Below are 18,347 nucleotides of genomic sequence, written 5' to 3' on the forward strand. Positions count from 1 at the left end.
GTTTCACTCATAGCAGGAGCATAAAGGACCAGGGGTAATAATAATAATAATAATGATGATGAACAACCATATACCAGAGACATTTTATGGGGGTGGAGTGGGGAATGGGGTAAAAAATGGGGGGGAGGGGAAGTGCCTGGACTATGGGGATGGCAAACACGCCATGAGTGGTGTAACAGTTTTGTATTTTACTACATAATGGTCATAAGGGAAAACGAACAGAAAGGCAGGCGGCGAGCAGAGGAGTAGGAGGCGAGCTGCGGAGCTCGAGGAGCACAGGGGGCAGAGCCACGTTACTTCACCTGCTGCTAGCAGCCACCTTGGAAAGAAACAGACGGCAGCGCCCAGGTGGGCTTGTCCACGATTATTAAAATTGACAGCTACAAAATGGGTCAGTTAATGTGTCTGTTCTTCTGTGTTATCTTTTCTTCGAAAGTTCACGGCAGAGAAAAGTGCCTAACAGCCCCGGAAGAAAGGGAGGGGTGGCCTGGGTGAAGGCTTATGGAGAAAGTGCTAATGGAGAAAGTAGTAACTACCAGAAACTGATTCCCGCACAACAGACCCTTAATACTTAAGTGGAAAGTACAAGCTTTAAGCTACCACAGTCCTAGAGTACAAAAAAGGGAGACAGTGTTAAAAATCTGACTTAATTCCTTGCTGCCAGGACAAACTCCTGGTGCCTCATCTCATTAACCTTGGTACTAAGTAACAGCCCCCAAAAGGCTTCTGCGTCTTTCTGGTTGTCCCCACCCAGACTGCCCATTTCAAGGAGGCCTGAGTGTGTGTAGTGGGTAAAACACCAGACGTCTTCCTGTCAGATAGCATCCCGTCTGTGCTTCCATGTTTTCATCTGTAAAAGTGGGGACAATAGTAGTAGCTAGCCACAAAATCTTTGTGAACATTAAACTAAATCTATACAGACAGCTAAGAAGAAGGTCCGGCGTGTGGTGAGCACTCATGACAAGGTGGCCAGTGAGGGTTACTCTTCAGGCTTAATCTGGCTCATGTCCGCACAGGAGTGGGAAGCGGAGGGTGGGGGAGTCAGGAGGGACCCAGGCACACACTGCTCTCAGTTTCCTCATGCTTGGTCTCAGAGATCTTGTTGCTATAAAAACGTGGGATATACAGATTTTGAGTAAGACCGTTGTAGGACAGAGGGGCTCTGGCGAAGGGTGCTGCCAACGACGCAAAGGTAATGCTGACAGCTGCGACCCAGCCCGTGGCTCTGGCACCCGCAGCTCCTTCCTGGCGAACCGCTTCACCTGAGGCTGGAGCTTAGAAATACTACAAAAATACTGGATGGGTTTCCCCAACCAAACACAGCCCCATAACCATGCAGTATACTTCCTCCAGTCCTGCACGAAGAGTTTTAATCTGAATTAAAGTTTCCTGACTAGCTGTGCCTCCTCCTTTATGAGTCACTGTGATTTTGTTCAGATTTTACAGAACGCTGGCATGTTTCTCCTTGATTTGTATGTTTTCTTTGTAGAGCAAAGACATAAGCCTCCCATCAGTATGCACTTCCATGTTTTTCTGGTTTACCGCTTACTCTATTTTTTTCCACTTAGAATGACTTTCGCTCACTTGCACTTGGAGCTATGCCACCTGGCCTGTATGGAGAGATTTCATAAGGAACTACTCACTGAAACCTGTTGCTTTTTTCATGGAAAGGGCATTTTTGAAGATAATTTAAGTCACATCCGTTTCTTCTCTGTGAGATCCCACAACAGAATGTGCTTTCTGATATTAGTACCAGGAATAATTATGGCTCTCCTGAGCGGCAGGTCACCTTCCCATTATGAGCACAGTGACTAATGGGACTGACAGATCTTTACACTGGCTCCCAGAACAGAGTCAAGTCAGCTGTATAGCCCACCAGTGGCCAATGCAAGCACTTTAAAAAGCACACGTTTTTCTATACTTAACTTCATTCCTGGCTTATTTTATGCCCCCTACTCTCCTGTTCCTTTTGTTTCAATGTTCCTTATTCATTTATTTAAATACTTTAAAATAGTTATTAAAATGATGATGTTTACAAGCACTGCATACCCAGTTTGAAAAAATTGGAAGGTGCAGAAGGACACAGGTTTCCCCTACCATCTACAAGTAGAATGTTCCTAATTAGCAGGATTTGGTAGGTACTTTTAGGGGGGATGCTCAAAAATTTTTTCCCATATAAATTAGTGCTAATAGCACCCCCAGAATCAAAAAACAACCCTCCAAATCATACCAAATAGGAAAGTCTACTTTTGGATAGTGAGGGACACCTGTAAAACAAAAGTAGCAGGTTCCAACAAACACCATCAGCACACAAAGAACTAACACAGTCCTACTTTAAGGGGCTGACAAGCTAGTAGTGGGCAAAAAGACGCAAGCACATAATTTCCAATAAGTGGGCAAATGTCACTTAGAGGGAAATGTGCTATGGACATGCAAAGGCAGGGTTTCGAGTTCAGACAGAGGGGCTCCCGGGAGGGCCTCTGTGGGGAGTGGTCAGACGCCGGAGGGAAAAGCCGACCAGTAGAGTGCGGGACACACAGGGGGTCCAAGTGATGAAAAGATATATACAGCAGGCCGAGGAGTCTGAACTGGATCCTGAGGGCCTGAAAGCCTACTGCAGGCTTTTAAATGCTATCATTAGATTTGCTCTCTGCAAAGAAATGTTCAGTAGTAGCATGCAGGACAGACTGATAGGGGTTTAAAAAACACCGAACCAGTCGTCCTTGCTATGTGATCAGAATGATAAGGACCTGAATGATTTTGCACATTAAAAAAGCTTCCATTTTTATTATATTTTCTAGTCATCATTAATGTGTAAGAATGCTATATGAATTTCTGTACAGTTCAATAAATTTAACTTCTTGAGTACAGGTTGCTAGAATTATTTTTAAATCACAAAAAATGTAATTTTTCTCCTCTTTTTGACCAAAGCACTCTTCTTTTTTTAAAAAAAATGTATTTATTTATGCCTACAAGAACTAGGGTACAGGCCAGAGGTGCAGGGGCTGAGAGGATACACTAGAGACAGAGTGGGGAGCAGAACAGGCTGACAAAGTACACTGCTGAGGGGAGCAGCAGGCAGGTCAGGAGAGATTTGCCATGCCATGTGGGTCACCCCCTTGTCTGGGAATCAAAGTTGGTGTTGGAATCAAAGTCAGTGCCGCAGTGGCTGCAGACAGCTCCATAGTGCTGTGCTTTAACCCACTGTACCCCAAGGGAGGGTCCGACCAGAGCACGCTTAAAAAAAAACAAACAAAAAACGTAATCATCTTAAACTGTAAAATTTTAAGTTATAAATTGAAAAATGGCCTGAAAAGCCAAAATAGAGATTTGGGAAATGACTGAAAGTTTTAAAGATGTTACTATTATGGCTAGAAGCAACGTAAGAATGATGAGAGGATTCGTGGCTTAGGACATGCTGGGATGGTGGGCATGCACCTGGTCGGCAGTGTGGCACTGCAAGCTGGCCGCAGCCACTGCTTTGATCCTCCACCAGAGCCAACCCACATGGCGCGGCAGACTTCTCCTGTCTCACCTGCTGCTCCCCTCAGCAGTGTACTTCGTTGATCTGCTGTTGCTGTTCTGCTCCCCATTCTGTCTCTGGTGAATCCTCTCACTGCCCCTGCACCTCTGGCCTGTACCCAGTTCTGTATGCATAAATAAATAAATCTTAAAAAAAAAAAAAAAAAGAACTGCCTTCTGTACCATAGCCCAGTTGCTCAGACGGGCTATGCAGTTAACAGTAGGGGAAATGGAAAATGGAAAGGCTACACATTTACTCCAGCTGTGGAAGGAAGATAAATTTCTGACTATTGTGAAAGAAAGGAGGATAGTATCAGAGACAAACTGAATAGGCATGAATATATAAAAATAAAATAGTTTTGCCTGATGAAATATAGAAAAGGGGAAGTAATAGAGGAGGAAGAAAATAATTGCCATAGCTAACTAGCATGTGCACGTGAGTAGAAATCTCACAAATATAAAATGTGTAAGGCCTATAACCATATTTCATTGAATAAAATGGTCAAGTGATCAAAAGAGACAGATGACTGGTTTACACATAAAGGAAATAGAAATAGTAAATTAACATGTGGGATACTGCACAGAATATAAAATGAAAGAAATGGAAGAACATCTTAGGGAATCATTATGTACTCGCTAAGGAAATGACAAAGAAAGCTAGAACCCAATATAAAGTTTGTGGAGTGCCAATAGGGTGGTCAACAACCCCCCTCTGGAAAGCCAAGTTACAGACGCAGCAATAGCTCTACGTGCTACATGCATGTATGTGTAAACAAGCACGTTGATCTCTAAGTCCAGCTGGAGGAAAAAAGGGGGGCAATATTTATTTAAAGATATTCAGCATAGATCTATACTAGGGCAAAAATTAAAATAATCCCTAAACCTAAAAATATAGAAAGGTTAAGTCATATGATAGCCGCAAGATATAACTTTTTAAAAACACACACAGGGGCATAATTAGAAGTGCAAAGGGAAGAACTCAAACAATGCTTTGTAAAACACGCAGACTCCTCTCTGTGACTAAGCCAGCCGCAGACAGAATGGACATTTTCCTAGATTCTCAGTGGCCTGGGTGCAATCTGGAAGACAGGCTGGTACTACTCGGCTAACTGCAGGATGCTACCTCCTTCCTTTAACCTGACATGACACGCAGGCCCCTGCACCCTCCAGTATGTGCCACATGGTACTATACACTCACCTTACTGCTTAGGTCAGTGGAAAGGAAACAACTGCTGGAATAATGCACTTACTGTGAGCGTGGCGAGCGACATGAAGCCAATTAGGTTATTCCACACTTTATCGATGTCCTTTAGCAACTGCTGGAGTTTCTCACTGCACACGGCAGTAGCTTTTATTCCCAGCTCCACACGTTTAGTTACTCTGTATACCTCAACAACACCTGACAGAGTGAGAGAACAGAGTTAGCTGCTAGAGGTGCAGAGGGTGATGAGCAAGACAAGAGATTACTACTTGCTGATGTCTTAGTTGGAACTAAGGGCTACATATGGACAGAGGGAACATACCGTTCCTTGGCACTGATCCCTCTGATAAAAACACAGGTTTTTAGGGGGCTTCCTTGTGGCGCAGGGGTTAAAGCCTCCAGCCACTGCAGCATGAGTTTGAACCCCAGCCAGGGAGCTGATCCACATGGTCCAGCAGACCTCTCCTGTCTCACCTGTTACTACCCTCAGCAGTGTATTTCTCTGGATCTGCCTATTTTGCTCCCCACTCTGCTTGTGGTGAGTCCTCTCACCTGCACCTCTGGCCTACACCCCAGTTCTTGTACACATAACATAAAAATAAATCTTTACAACAAAACAAAACCTGGACTCTAGCGCCACACTGCTTGGGTTCAAATCCCAGCTCTGACACTTACTAGCTGTATAACCTAGGCCAAGACATGTATCCTCTCTGTGCCTCAGTTTCCCCATCTGTCAAACTGGGATAGGATTAAATGGTTAATACTGTAAAAAGTTAAGAACAGTGCCTGTGGAAGAGTAGGTATTACACAAGTACCAGCTGTTTGTTGTTTTCTAGCTTATGTAGGAGCTCCTCTGTTTGAATTTGGGCAACCCCATTAAAATGACTGAAAATGGGAACTTTAAAAGTTTAAAATAAACTGAATGTCACTATCATCACAAAGTAATGCAGAATATCTCGTTTTTGTGAATGTCCAAGGATTCACGAATTCTGACTTCACGTCTGTGTACCTTTTATACGCTTAATAGGACATTGGAAAGTTCTTTCCCTGTAACCTCTACATTGTGGCTGAGCTCTTCAAGCAAGATGCCAAGTATCTTTTGCTTTCTAAAGACAGCTACCAGACACACCCCTTACCTCCTAAGGAGAGGAGTGATGGTGGTAGTTTGGGGATGGGGACTCTGGGTCTTTAGAGAGGCCCATGGCTATCATCATGTGTAACAGCATCGTGGCTTTCTGCTCCCTTCCCAGGCAGATGGCAGGAATTACTGCCCACCATAGTGAAGTGAGGGAGCATCTTAGACAATCTTTGGAAGATACTAGGAAACCTACTAGAAAGGAAAGACAAACACCCCATTACCTGGGGACCATTTGCTTATGCAGCAGGACTGTGTCTGTGTGAGCAGGAAAGAGGAACCAGAGGGGGACAGCAGAAGTAACGCTGAGAGCACATCCTTACTTTTCCTCACTCGCTGCTCATTCAGCAAATAAATCTGAGTGACTACAACATTCCAGGTATTAGTCTAGGTACTGGAGATTCATGTGAACCAAAAGACCAAAATCTTTGACACTTTCTTTTCCTTAGTGGAGGAGAAGAGTCTAAGCAAACACAAAGTGTTTAAATAGTGAAAGTGGTATGACTAGGGAGAAAAACCAAGCAAGGAAAAGGGAAAGGAAGTACCGGCAGAAAAGGGAGGTGCAAAGGAGGCCTCAGTTTAGATGGTGACATTGGAGTAAAGATCTGAACAACATGGGGCTTTAGCTTGGCTGCCCTTGAGCCATGGGAGGGAAGCCAACACTGAATTAGACAGCCTGAGGTTTCACGTTAGAGTGGGACGTTCTGGCAGCTGAGGTGGCCGGGAAGTTAAGGAATCCGTGATGTCCTTAGTTCAGACTCTGATGAAGCAGTGACACTAATTTTACATTTTGTAGGTCTGTGTATAACAACTGGGATACTTAGTCACAAAGACCTTAAATAATTGTCACTATCTGTGACTTTAAGCATCTTATCTACAAATGCAGATGCTACTTAGTTAAGTCATATGTAGCTTGAGGGATTAAAATACTTGCAAGGGAACATTGAAAATACAGCGGTGTTGTGATTGTGAATAAGCGACATATAAAAGAACATACCTAATAAATATTCCATGCCTTGAGCTGACTGAATTACTTCTGTGCAAACAGAACTACTACTGATTCCATTTAAGGTGTCATTTGCCTTTTTAATGACCTATAAGAAATAAAATCACATCACCTTATATAATCAAGAAAAGCCAATGAAAAGCAATTTACCATTAGAAAACCCAACAGCAAAGCCAGGTGGGAAAAGGCACAACCAGCTGATGTCTGCACATGATTATGCTGAAACAAATCTGACAACTTAGTTTTGATCTTCAAGGAGGAAGTCTCCAATTCTTTGGAAAAGACAGGGGTCCTTGGGCTAACCCACCCTCCTGATGTAGGCAGAGCTAGCTAGCTGTATCATCGTTAAGTCTCACACACAATGACGGCAAGGGCGCGGCCGACGTGGGCGCCACCCTGGCCATCAGAAGTGTGACGGATGCGGTGCAGAAGATGGTCACTCTAGAACCTCACTTTGCACAAAAACATAAAGGGAGAGAGCCCCTCAACTCTGCCTCTGTCCATTCAAATGAACTGAAGCAGCAGCAAAATGACCCAAAAGACTCATATACTAGAATACTCACATCGAGTGCACTTCTCAGGCATCTCTGCCACTCGTATGCATATCTCTCGCTCTCCTGTGAATTTTATAAAAAGAACTGGGTTAATTGGGCATGCCGGGAATCGTGTATTTATGACTTCTGTCAATTTGAAGAGCTAAGGAAGATTTTCCTTTTTATCAAAATCACTCTAGTTCAAACAATTCATCGTTAGATCCCACTAGTTAAAATCTGTAACAAGGGCCCTCCCTGTGGTGGAAGGGATTAAAGTGAGGCACTGTGAAGCTCTCCACAGCTACTGCAGCACAAGTCCAATCCCCGGCCAGGGAGGTGACCCACGTGGCACAGAAGACCTCTCCTGTCCAGCTGCTTCCCTCAGCAGTTTATTCCAGTCAATCTGCCTGTCCTGCTCCCCACTCCATCTCTGGTGAATCCTCTCACCTCACTCCACCCCACAACTTTGGCCTGTACCCCAGTTCTTGTATGCATAAATAAATCTTTTTTTTTTAAAGATTTGTTCCATTAACAGTGATGGCACATGGGTGATTTGGTGATGGGAGGCCCACAGGGATTACAATTGAGATGGAAAAAGGCATAAAATTAAAAAATAAACTATTATAAAAAAAAAATTTGTTCCATAACAAACTAAGAACTTCAGCAGTGACCCTCCTGACCTAGGTGTCTAGCACAAGAGCAGCACCAAAGCCCAGCTCTTCACTTGGCAGTAACGATGTGTGTATGTGTATGTGCACTGTGTGATGAGGAAAGTGTAAAAGGGAGATTCAGCGTGGCTGTCGGGAAGCAAGCATGGAGTAGGATGCAGCAAGCAGAGAGACCCAGAACACTGCCCCCTCTTCTCTACTGTGACATTTTAAGAGTCATTAAGATGACAAGGTCTAAGTGCTCAAAAAGAATTCCTCAAAGCATTTCCTCCTTGTGAAGTCCCTTGACCCACTTTTAGTGGGTGACATGTAGTGGGGGCATTTTCACTCAGGGTTAATGTCACCATTCTCTCATTTTAACAGCTTATTTTATGCATGGTGCTTTGTGATTTCCCACTACTCATTACCCTCAGGTGAAAACTGAAAGCATTTTACCTTTGGGCCCTCAGCGCTCAGCTAGTCTTCTATTTGCCCCTGTGGAAAAGCACCCCACTCACCTCCACCTCGCCGGTCAGATCTTTGTACTTGTCGCGGATGACAGGCAGAGCCGGCTTCTCACTAAGCGTGTTGGAACGGTCTCTGAAGGGTTGCTCCAAAGCGGGAGAAGGAGAAGAACGGCTTATTTCTTTATCACCAAGGCTCAAACTCCTCTTGTGCGATCCTGGGAGAAATGGATGGCACAAGCAAAGGTTTTGATTACTCACCTTGCTTTAGGCAGAGGCTTTTCCTTGCTGACATCACCCTCTTCTTTAGATGTTTGTCAAGCCAGAAGCACAATCCTCACCCCTTCTGTCTAGAAGGCCACATGCTAAATCCTTTCAACTCTTCTTTCTTGCTTGGCTTTCCTGTCTTTAATTTTCTCCACTGCTCTTCTCTGGTCACATTCTCCCATAATTCTACATTCAGAATCACTGAAGTCTAGAGGACAAAAGTGCCCTTCTCAATATCAATGCAGAAGAGTTGTATTATTTTTCTCGGCATCATAAATTTGCCCTGAGCTTCTACATACTCCCTGAATCTAACAGAAAGCAGTGATTCCTCTATTAGGATGGGATTAAAGAAGAAGTGGCAAACTCAGATGTCTTCAGACAACAGGCAGGTAAAGTAAATGACTGAGGTCAGTTGGAGAAAGGAAGACGGGAGACTGTGACCTTGCGGAGATCATCCCCCATATACTGCTACTCAGCTCCAGTTGATTGTCAAGAACTAGAATTCAGGCCTAGTGTAGCCAGATAACACTTTTCAAAATAGCTAGGAATCCGTACTGGCAGTTGCTTCACATATTTTTTTGTGGGTCAATCAAAACAGGTCTGCAGACTGGATCTAGATCCACAGCTACCCTGTGTAGCGTTTGGATTAAAAGAAAACAATCCAGGGTCCCCTCTGGTGGGACAGCACTATGAAGCTACTGCAGCCACTGCAGCACGAGTTCAATCCACCACCAGGGAGGTGACCCACATGGTGTGCAGACCTCTCCTGTCCAGCTAGCTGCTCCCCTCAGCAGTTTATTTCAGTCAATCCGCCTGTTCTGCTCCCCACTCCCTCTCTGGTGAATCCTCTTACCTACTCCACACCTCTGGCCTATACCAGTTCTGTACGCATAATTATGGTGGCACAAAGGGTTAAAGTGCAGCACTGTAAGCTAGCCACAGCCACTTCAGTGTGAGTTCGATCCCCAGCCCCGGAGATGCCACAGGGCACAGCAGACCTCTCCTGACCCACCCACTGCTCCCCTCAGCAGTGTACTTTGTCAGTCTGCCTGTTCTGCTCCCCACTCTGTCATTGTGAATCCTCTCACTGTCCCTGAACTTCTGGCTTGTACCCAAGTTCTGTATGAATAAATCTTAAAAAAAAAAAAAAAAAAAAAAACTCTTGAAAAGAAATAGTCCATAGACAATAAACACAAGCAAAGCTGACTTGCCTACAAACGGATTGAGTCCCTTTCCCCAGCCCTTTTAACACAATGCACCTCTGACTAACTACAAATTGTGGGCCATGTTTGCCTTTAGCCCCAAAGCAGTTACCCAAGAGAAGCTTAATTTCAGTTCAGTCTCAGGGAAACTTCTCTGAGAGCTATCTCTTACAGGCAGTAATTCCAAATGTCAGAAAAACTACTTCCTGCAAAACCAGGGCCCAACATTTATTCTTAAAAAGGACCATCTCGGTGGAAAGCACTGTGACAGCAAAATCTATGTGAAAGCCACTCACCTTGGACAGAAAGGTCAAAAGTTGCCAGCTCACTTTTGATCATTTCTTCACTGGATTTCATTTTGCTTTGTGAATTGGCCACTAAAAAGTCAAATTTGCTGATTTTGGGCTTCTCACTCTGAAACTCTCCAAAGTCATCTAAACATTCCTTGGGGGCATCGAAAGAAGCGCTGCTGGAAGCTGGGCTTGCACACACGACTTCTTGGTTCTGATCAGCAGTAGGCAGGTCCTGCCTGGTGAAATCTTTGCTCTCACATTCCTTTTGCTCAGTGGTCTGAGGTGTGGCATCTTTAAAACTAGAGAATGCTGGGAAGGCGGCCTCTGGGAGGGCATCTTCACTTGCAAAAGCTGTTACCTTGGAGAGAGAGGTCATGGTGATGTTTTCAGAACTGCCAAATGAAGTCTCTTTCTTTTGAAGAACTGAGGCAACAGAGGAGGATCCGCTTCCTGCTGAGAGGACAAATGGAGAGAGTTTTCTGCCCTGAGATGCATCATCCCTGTCTGACCAGTCATAGCTTGTAAGTGTGCTCACTGCAAAATTGCTACCGTAGGTTCCAAAAGCAGCATATTTTAAGTCCTCTATATCTGAAAGGGAAATAAGACCCCACAATTAGAGGTGAGCTCACAATGTAGGCAAAATGCCCTAACCTCTGCAAATGTCCAGCATACTTGACTAGTTTTATGTTATGATGGAGTTAACTAAATTTAGAGTAGATATTAAGTTGGACTGTAAAATGTGATCTTTAAAACCCACATTATTCTTAAGTTGACATTCATGTTCAGCTACAAAGAAATTTACTAAAAAAGATAGAAGGCTCATCTACCAACATATATATTCTTTAAAAAAAGAAATTATTTATTTATACAGAGCTGGGGAACAGGCCAGAGGTGCAGGGGCAATGAGAGGCTTCACTAGAGACAGAGCAGGGAGCAGAACAGGCAGATCGACAAAGTACACTGCTGAAGGAAGCAGTGGGCGGGTCAGGAGAGGTCTGCCGGGCCATATGGTCACCTCTGGGCCCGGGATTTAACTGGTACAGAAGTGGCTGCGGCCAGCTTGCAATGCTGTGTTTTAACCCGTTGCACCACCAGGGAGGGCCAATATATACATTATTGATGTAAGATTAGGGTCATTAACTATTTTATAAACTTAAAAAAAGTACTTCAATATTTCCTACCTAAAACATATCTCTCCTGCCTTGACTTTGTTGGAAAATGTTCCTTTAAAACATATGAAATATACATGATCAAAAAACCTGACAATTTCTCAAAAACCTAAAGTGAAATATAATATCACCTAGTTGTTTAATCAATTATAAAAAGCTTTTATCTCTGACAAGGCCAAACATGAGATTTTAATTAAGTAGTTACTTACCTAGTTGTTATTTTGGGCAATACAGACATCATACTGCTGTGATGTTATGAGGAAAGAAAGGTCAATCTAATCTACTTTTAGCCCCTAAAAAACAGAATCATAAGTCTGGACACTGTTGGGTTCGTGCTTTTCCTCTCGGTGTCAGTCCCTCATTTAAATCAATAAATCAATAAAGGAAAGGAGAGAATGCTGGACTAGAAGGCCCATTGTACAAAATATTCTTAATGTACATTTAAGTAACTTCAGAGGTAGCACAGAAGAGCAGAAATACAGTGGCTTTTTTTTTTTTTTTTTTTTTTAAACAGACCTGGGTTCAGCTCCCAGCCCTGCCACAAGTTGCTGAACATTTCTTAACTTCAGTGTGCATCTCTGTACTGGAGAAGACCGTGCATGCGAAGGGCAATGAGGGCCGTGCCGTGCAGCCACCTGCTGCTACATGAGCACCGCCTGGCTCAGCGACTGCCAAGCATAGCTGCCACCAGCTGAATGTGACATCTAATTGCTGCTTTAAGACCTAAGGTGGATTAATTCACGGGAAAAGTACAAAAGTGAACTCATCATTGTAGGGGTCTTACTAGGGAACAAGTTTCTTGTCCATTTTCAAGAGGCAACGCTAGTGGAAGCTGGATTACGTGGGGATGGCGAAGTGTCCTTTTCAGCAACCCTGTGCTTTCAGCCTGCAGATGGCACATTTGATTTCATTCAGACATATATTGAGACTGCATGCCAGTCTCCTTTCTGACATCCACAAACATGGTTTACAAGAAAAATGCTCGAAACATTTGTGATCCAACTTTCATAATTAAGTGAACAGGCTGGGTCATTTTTTCTTTCTCCGACAGCAACATTACATTGTTTTCAGAGTTAAAACTCTTCCAAAGCTCTTCTAATAGTATAGCCCCGAAGTCTCTCTCTCCTTCAATCCTATTAGAAAAAGGGGCTGAATAATAAAAATGGAAAATCCTGATATCCCCTCCTCCCCCCAAAAAAAGCCAACTCAGCAAAGAGCAGATATCTTTTGCAGAACAACAAGTGTACGTTAAAATTCTGTAATTTAAACGGTCCCTTCAAATTCACCTCATTAAAGAAGGGGGAAAAGATTCAGGTAAAAAAGTGTAAGTTTAGAATGCATGAAACCAGGCATTAGGCAAAACCCTTCCTTAGTCTCTGGCTAGTGTTTTGTCTTCCCCACTATTTAAAGGGGTCTGAAGGTCCCTTGACTAAAAATGAAGTGAAATTCTGGTTAAACACTGACTAGTCTTGAAGGTTTCTATGCATTCAGAAGGATGTTTTACAACATGGATATTTAATTATTTGATCCTACAGAAAGCTTTTTGGGAAAGCTGTATCACAAACTACTTACAGAGTGTCATTTACTAAAAGGGTAGCAATTTTCCTAGAGACCAAAGATAAATCTAACAAAAAGTTAAACACCAGTTCAAACATCACAGCCAAGTTGCTATGGTAATAAAAAGGCCCTCTTGTGCAACAAGACAAAAAGAAAAATTTTTTAAAAGCAAAACTGATTGCAATATAATCGGCAATATAATTCTAGGCAATAAGGGGGTCACCTTAGCTGAAGAGCTTTTAAGTATTTCTGTAACACTGCAAGTCTTCAGTAAATGTCATTTTTTTACTAAAAAGGGTACACATAGCATTTTGCCTTTTGGAACAATTCATAGAAATGACCAATGAAAGCATAAAAGATTTAAAGTAATGATTTAAATAAATCATATCTAGAAAAAAAGAGACAGTAAATATTCAAGATATACCAAAATCAAGCCTTAAGGCTGATTTTTTAATATTTTACTTTTGCTTTTTTATTGGCAGTGATTGTTAAAAACTAGTTTTAACTAGTTACAAATGCAGTTCATTTGAACATATAAGTATTAAAGCTGAACTTACACAAGGAATGTGAGAACACCGTTATTCTTAAACCTTAGTATTTATAAGTAAAATAGAGTAGTACTAATAAGCCATTTTCTGAGAAAAATGTAGTAGATCAGTTCACAGAAGGTAGGTTAAAATGGAAAACACCTTATTTTCCATGTTAACAGTTGTGTGCTTTCTGAGCAAATTAAATGCATTATTGTATGATGACCTTAATATTCAAGATCCTGTAACACCTACAAGGTAAGTAATAGTCCAGTCAGGGGGATGGATTAGCCCACACCTTTTTTTTTTTTTGATCACTAAAGTTACTGCAGATGGGTTTTCAATTTGATAGCTGAATTCTGAAAATTGCGAGAGAAAAAAGGAAAAACTGAAAATGCACGCACAAAATGAATAAAGAACTACTTAGCACTGTATTTCCAACCCTGCTGGAGAGCTTGTATGCCGTGGGGGGATGAGTGGCAACTGCACACAGAGCATAGGCCAAATTGTGTGCTTTAATATAAGTATTCGTTTGCAACCAACAAAGTTCCATCATAGGGGCCAAAGGGATAAATGATACAATCTGCTTTCCATCATGGATTTCAAATCAAGACATGGGTTTCGTGCTGATGTTGGCAAGTAACTCTATCAGTCCTTCTTTCCCCTAACCTCTATTCAAATCCCTTCTGAATGGATGTTGTACAACAAAAACTAAGGTTTTTTCTTGGAACAAAGAATGTGAGCTGCCGTTCCAGGATACAGAAGGCCCTCCTGATTCCCTGGGCATTTTCTAAAGCCTTCAAAATATACCAGGTGATTAAGAGTTACCAGCTTTTGGGAAAGGAGCTTAAAGAAAAAGGATAAAAAGAAAAGCATGTTCAAACTCCAATATTCCTAGTGTTTTACATGGCAATAAAAATGTTGAACTAAGGAAGACATCTCTGTTTCCAAGTACTGATTTAATTCAAACTTCATTTACCAAAATAAACTGAACTATTTATACTTTTCAACTTCTTTCCACCACTGGCCCTATTCTACCTTCTGAAATCAAGTCCATTCACCTCCGTGACTAACTAGAAATCCTGGTCTCAGGCTGAGTCCTGTAAGTCTCAAACACCTGGATAGGCACTGTTAAGGAAAACAGGAATGAAAGTGATCAGTGTGTGAACACGACAGGCTGTACAGGTTTTCTGATGTTTCTTAATCTGTAGAGAAGCCTCCCATTTTCATTGGTACCGACTTCCAAAGTCAAAAGTCTATGGCTTAAATTATATCCACAAGCCTCTTTGGGTCTCTGTATCAGTGCCTGAAGTTCAATAAAGAAGAGTGACAATCCTGTAAATAGTTTAAGTCAGAGGAGACTGGAAGGCCAGCAAATGGTGTCAGTGGGACTACTTGTGGTCATCATAAAAAATCTCATTAAAAAACAATAAAAACACTGAACGAGCACAGAGGAGGCCAATTACAACTGGGCGCCTTGGTGACACAAAGGAGAGAGCAGCACGGCAGACCCTTCTATGCTTATGACTCTGCTGTGCTCTCACAGCTATGGGGGCATCATTTCCCCAAACACCTTCCAAAAGCACTCAGGTGATATTGGAACCAAGGGCTAGATGCAGTGCTTTAAACATCATTTGATTCTTTGAGTCACTGTAGCACAGCCCAGCTTGAGATTGTTCCCCTCCATAATCATTTGCTATTTAAAAAAATCAGGGGAGATTTTACTGTGAACAATAGTGATTGTAGAATGTAACTACATTGGTATAATTTCCAGGCACTTATGTACGAAGTCAGGAACTAACTGTATCTTACTTTACTTAGCAGAGGCAGTAAATGAAACTCAGCTTTTTGACCTTTGCTTTAACCTATAGCATAGAGTTCTTGAAGTATGTATAACAAGTTTATATTACTATTAAAACTATCTCCCTAAAAGGTAAATTTACACTAGAAACAACTGCTCAACTTGTGAATGTGATTATATTTTATACACAGTTGTATTCAGGTATTTTCTGCAGCTTGCTCAAATACATGCAGAAATGAGCTGAAATAATACTGTTCTGCAAGGACCAATCCAGCATTAGCTAATTCTGTGGATGCAGGCATTCCTCAGTCAAAGCCACTGTAAGGTTAGTCTTACACATTCTTGTACATGTCTTACAGATCTTTCTTCCAAATTTGTTAGCCACACACATTGTAATGAAAACATAATGCATTTAAACAAGGTTTTTGAAACCAAGCTACAACTTTCCAAAATGCATGATGCTCTGGAAAAGACGGTATTTTGAATGTCAGGCTCAGCTCTTCTTGGAGTTAATCTAAACCTCAGTATGAAACTCTTTTTCTCAAATGGCATATTTCAGATACTATCAGTATGCTCTGAGGAATCCTATTTAAAATAAAATCATCATCTTCCATGGTTTAATTTCCTCTCTTCCTCAGATTTTAAAAAAAGAACAACAAATTAAACCCTTAAAATGTAAGAAAACAAATTTTAAAGCACAGAAATAGCCCTTTTGTCCCCAAGGATTTTATTGGACTTCGGTTTCCGATTAAAAAACAATATCACTCTCAGGTTTTTAACTATTATTATATTCCACAGTGGGGGAAAAAACACTTTCCTAAGTCTGGCATGCTTCAAAGCTAATTTTTGTGGGTGCTTCTAAAACTGTTTTCTTAAAAGCAATGCTTTAAAGCTTATTGGTTTAAGTAAGTTAAAAAAGTTAAATGAGTTTAAAAGCTTACTGGTTTAATGGTTTAAAACTTATTTTCTCTGAGACATCTAAAGCCATTTTAAGAACCTGATTTATGGACGGTAAGACTGAAGGAGGCGTTATCATAAATTCCGAAGCTGGAAAAATAATGTACTTTACAATTTAGAGAACGGAATACCCAATATCAACTCAAGTCAAATTCGGCCCTGAAGATTTCCTCATAGTAACACTGAGGTCTTTTCATTAAAGAGATGATCATCTTAATCTAGGTTTACAGTTATGTGCTCCATAGTCCATCTCAATGCTATTTCATCACTTTAAAGCTGGTTAATAACAAATTTGCGTCTCTCTTTCCCTGATGCCCCACTCAGGTCTTCCTCCTTAATTTAGCCTTCTCTTTACAAAATGTAGACAGGCTCTCCTAGAAGGAACTGGAATAAATGTTTCTATGTAAATTATGCCTTAAAGACTAAAAATTACACTTTTTTAAAAAGTTCAAAGTTATATTTTTAATTCAGTGACATGTTATGAATGCATTATCAATGGAATTCTGACAGGAAGAGGTTAAAATGTACCAACATTATCTTAGGAGCAAGGTGTTTGAGGAAACAAACAAAATGAAAAAACCCTCTTCAGGAAATACTACTGCTTTAAACTTGACATGGATTAGGTACAACCTGAAAAAGTACAAATTACACACATCCCCACACTTTCAAAATAGGCCAAAGAATTATTTATTAACGTAAGACTTACAGATCACAAAAGAGAGTGGTACAGAAGAGCTGAAAAAGAAGTCATCAGAATAAGCATGCAGATCAGTATTTGCAGAAGAATATACCAAAGCAAGGTCAAAAAGGCACATTCACACAGAAAATGTCTAAATTGAAAAAAAAAAAAAAAGAAAAGACATCAGAAAAGCAGCCCCCCAAAAAAGAAAAAAGGTGTTGGTAAATACAAAGATTTTTCAATGTCAAAAAAGAGCTACTTTACAGGTCAGTGGGGAGCTGGCTAGAGAAGTCTCGCTAACTCTGAGAGTGTCATGAAGGAGGGTGAGCACTTGCTACCAGCAAACCAGATGACCGTAGGACTGCACATCACAGTGCTTCAGGGCAGAGATTCATTTAGTGGGGGACAAAAGCAGCCTAGTGGAAGTTAATGCAGCAAGTGCTCAAAGGGTTAAATATAATACTGTGCAGAGGAATTAGGCAATGCTATTAGTATTATCTACCTTCCATACAAAGAATTATAGCAAGAGTTAAAAGAGTCAGTATCCCCTTCAGAGTTAAGTTAGGGTTTCCAAATAGGATTAAGGTCTAGTGATTGCAATCTACTAGGTTTTACTCTTTCTTCATCAGTCCACTTATGTATCTAATAAGAAGTACCTTTAACGCTCAGACTAAGAGAGCAAGAGATACTGTGTCAACACCAGGACCAAGTAAAACCAAATTGTGTCAAAGTCCCTGCCATTTACTCTTGAGGTACATTTGCTCGACAGCAATATAGCTCATTGGTCAGACATCAGCCCCTTTTAACAACCGCTCTAAAGGGATACTGCTCCTTTCTGACAGAAGGTTTACAGATCAAAAAGGAGGAAACAATCTGCTTTTAAGAGTATCCTCAAACTGAAGAGACTTGCCTTGAACATTACAGGTTCTAAGATGGGAATGTTCCAAACATACATAAAAAGAACATGAGCACAGGAGAATATTTTAACAGTCAGTCAGGACAAGTTGAGTAAAAAAATCAACCTCCCCATCCCTTAAAATAAAAAATCCAAAGACATCTTAAACCTGGATTAGACTCATCTCATAAAGATATCTAGCTTGGCACTGTGAAAGAACATAGATTCACTTTCAGAAAAATAGCTTCTAATTAATAACAAGTCCAAAAGTGTAGAATACATGTCATGAGATTTTAAAATCAAAATGTTGTTCAGAAAATGGGAGCATTTTGCAACCAACTGTTGTGGCTCAAGCAGCTCACACACACACATACACACAAAGGACTAAAATCACTCTACCACAAAAACAGCAGCAAAAAAGGCTAGAAAAACATCTGAGGAAAAGCACAAAAAAGAAAGAAAAGTATCAGGGGCCCAGGGCCTGTGACTGCC

General features: G+C 41.4%; 1 protein-coding gene across 7 annotated transcripts in view; it reads right to left on the minus strand.

Annotated features, from left to right (window-relative positions):
* Window positions 1–18,347, minus strand: part of SYNRG (synergin, gamma) — a 67,956-nt gene that overhangs the window by 8,376 nt on the left and 41,233 nt on the right. For 6 of the 7 annotated variants that reach the window (XM_012726404.1, XM_012726405.1, XM_012726402.1 and 3 more), the window contains 5 exons: window positions 10,274–10,858; window positions 8,563–8,726; window positions 7,428–7,481; window positions 6,856–6,952; window positions 4,773–4,921 (listed from right to left, as the gene is read on the minus strand). In XM_012726404.1, coding sequence (XP_012581858.1) covers window positions 4,773–4,921; window positions 6,856–6,952; window positions 7,428–7,481; window positions 8,563–8,726; window positions 10,274–10,858 — 1,049 coding nt within the window. The remainder of the gene's footprint in view (window positions 1–4,772; window positions 4,922–6,855; window positions 6,953–7,427; window positions 7,482–8,562; window positions 8,727–10,273; window positions 10,859–18,347) is intronic. The other variant, XM_012726400.1, reaches the window with a different exon arrangement.

The sequence above is a fragment of the Condylura cristata genome, unplaced genomic scaffold (genome assembly GCF_000260355.1).
Source record: "Condylura cristata isolate star-nosed mole 26May11 unplaced genomic scaffold, ConCri1.0 scaffold00017, whole genome shotgun sequence".
In the NCBI taxonomy this organism is placed as follows: domain Eukaryota; kingdom Metazoa; phylum Chordata; class Mammalia; order Eulipotyphla; family Talpidae; genus Condylura; species Condylura cristata.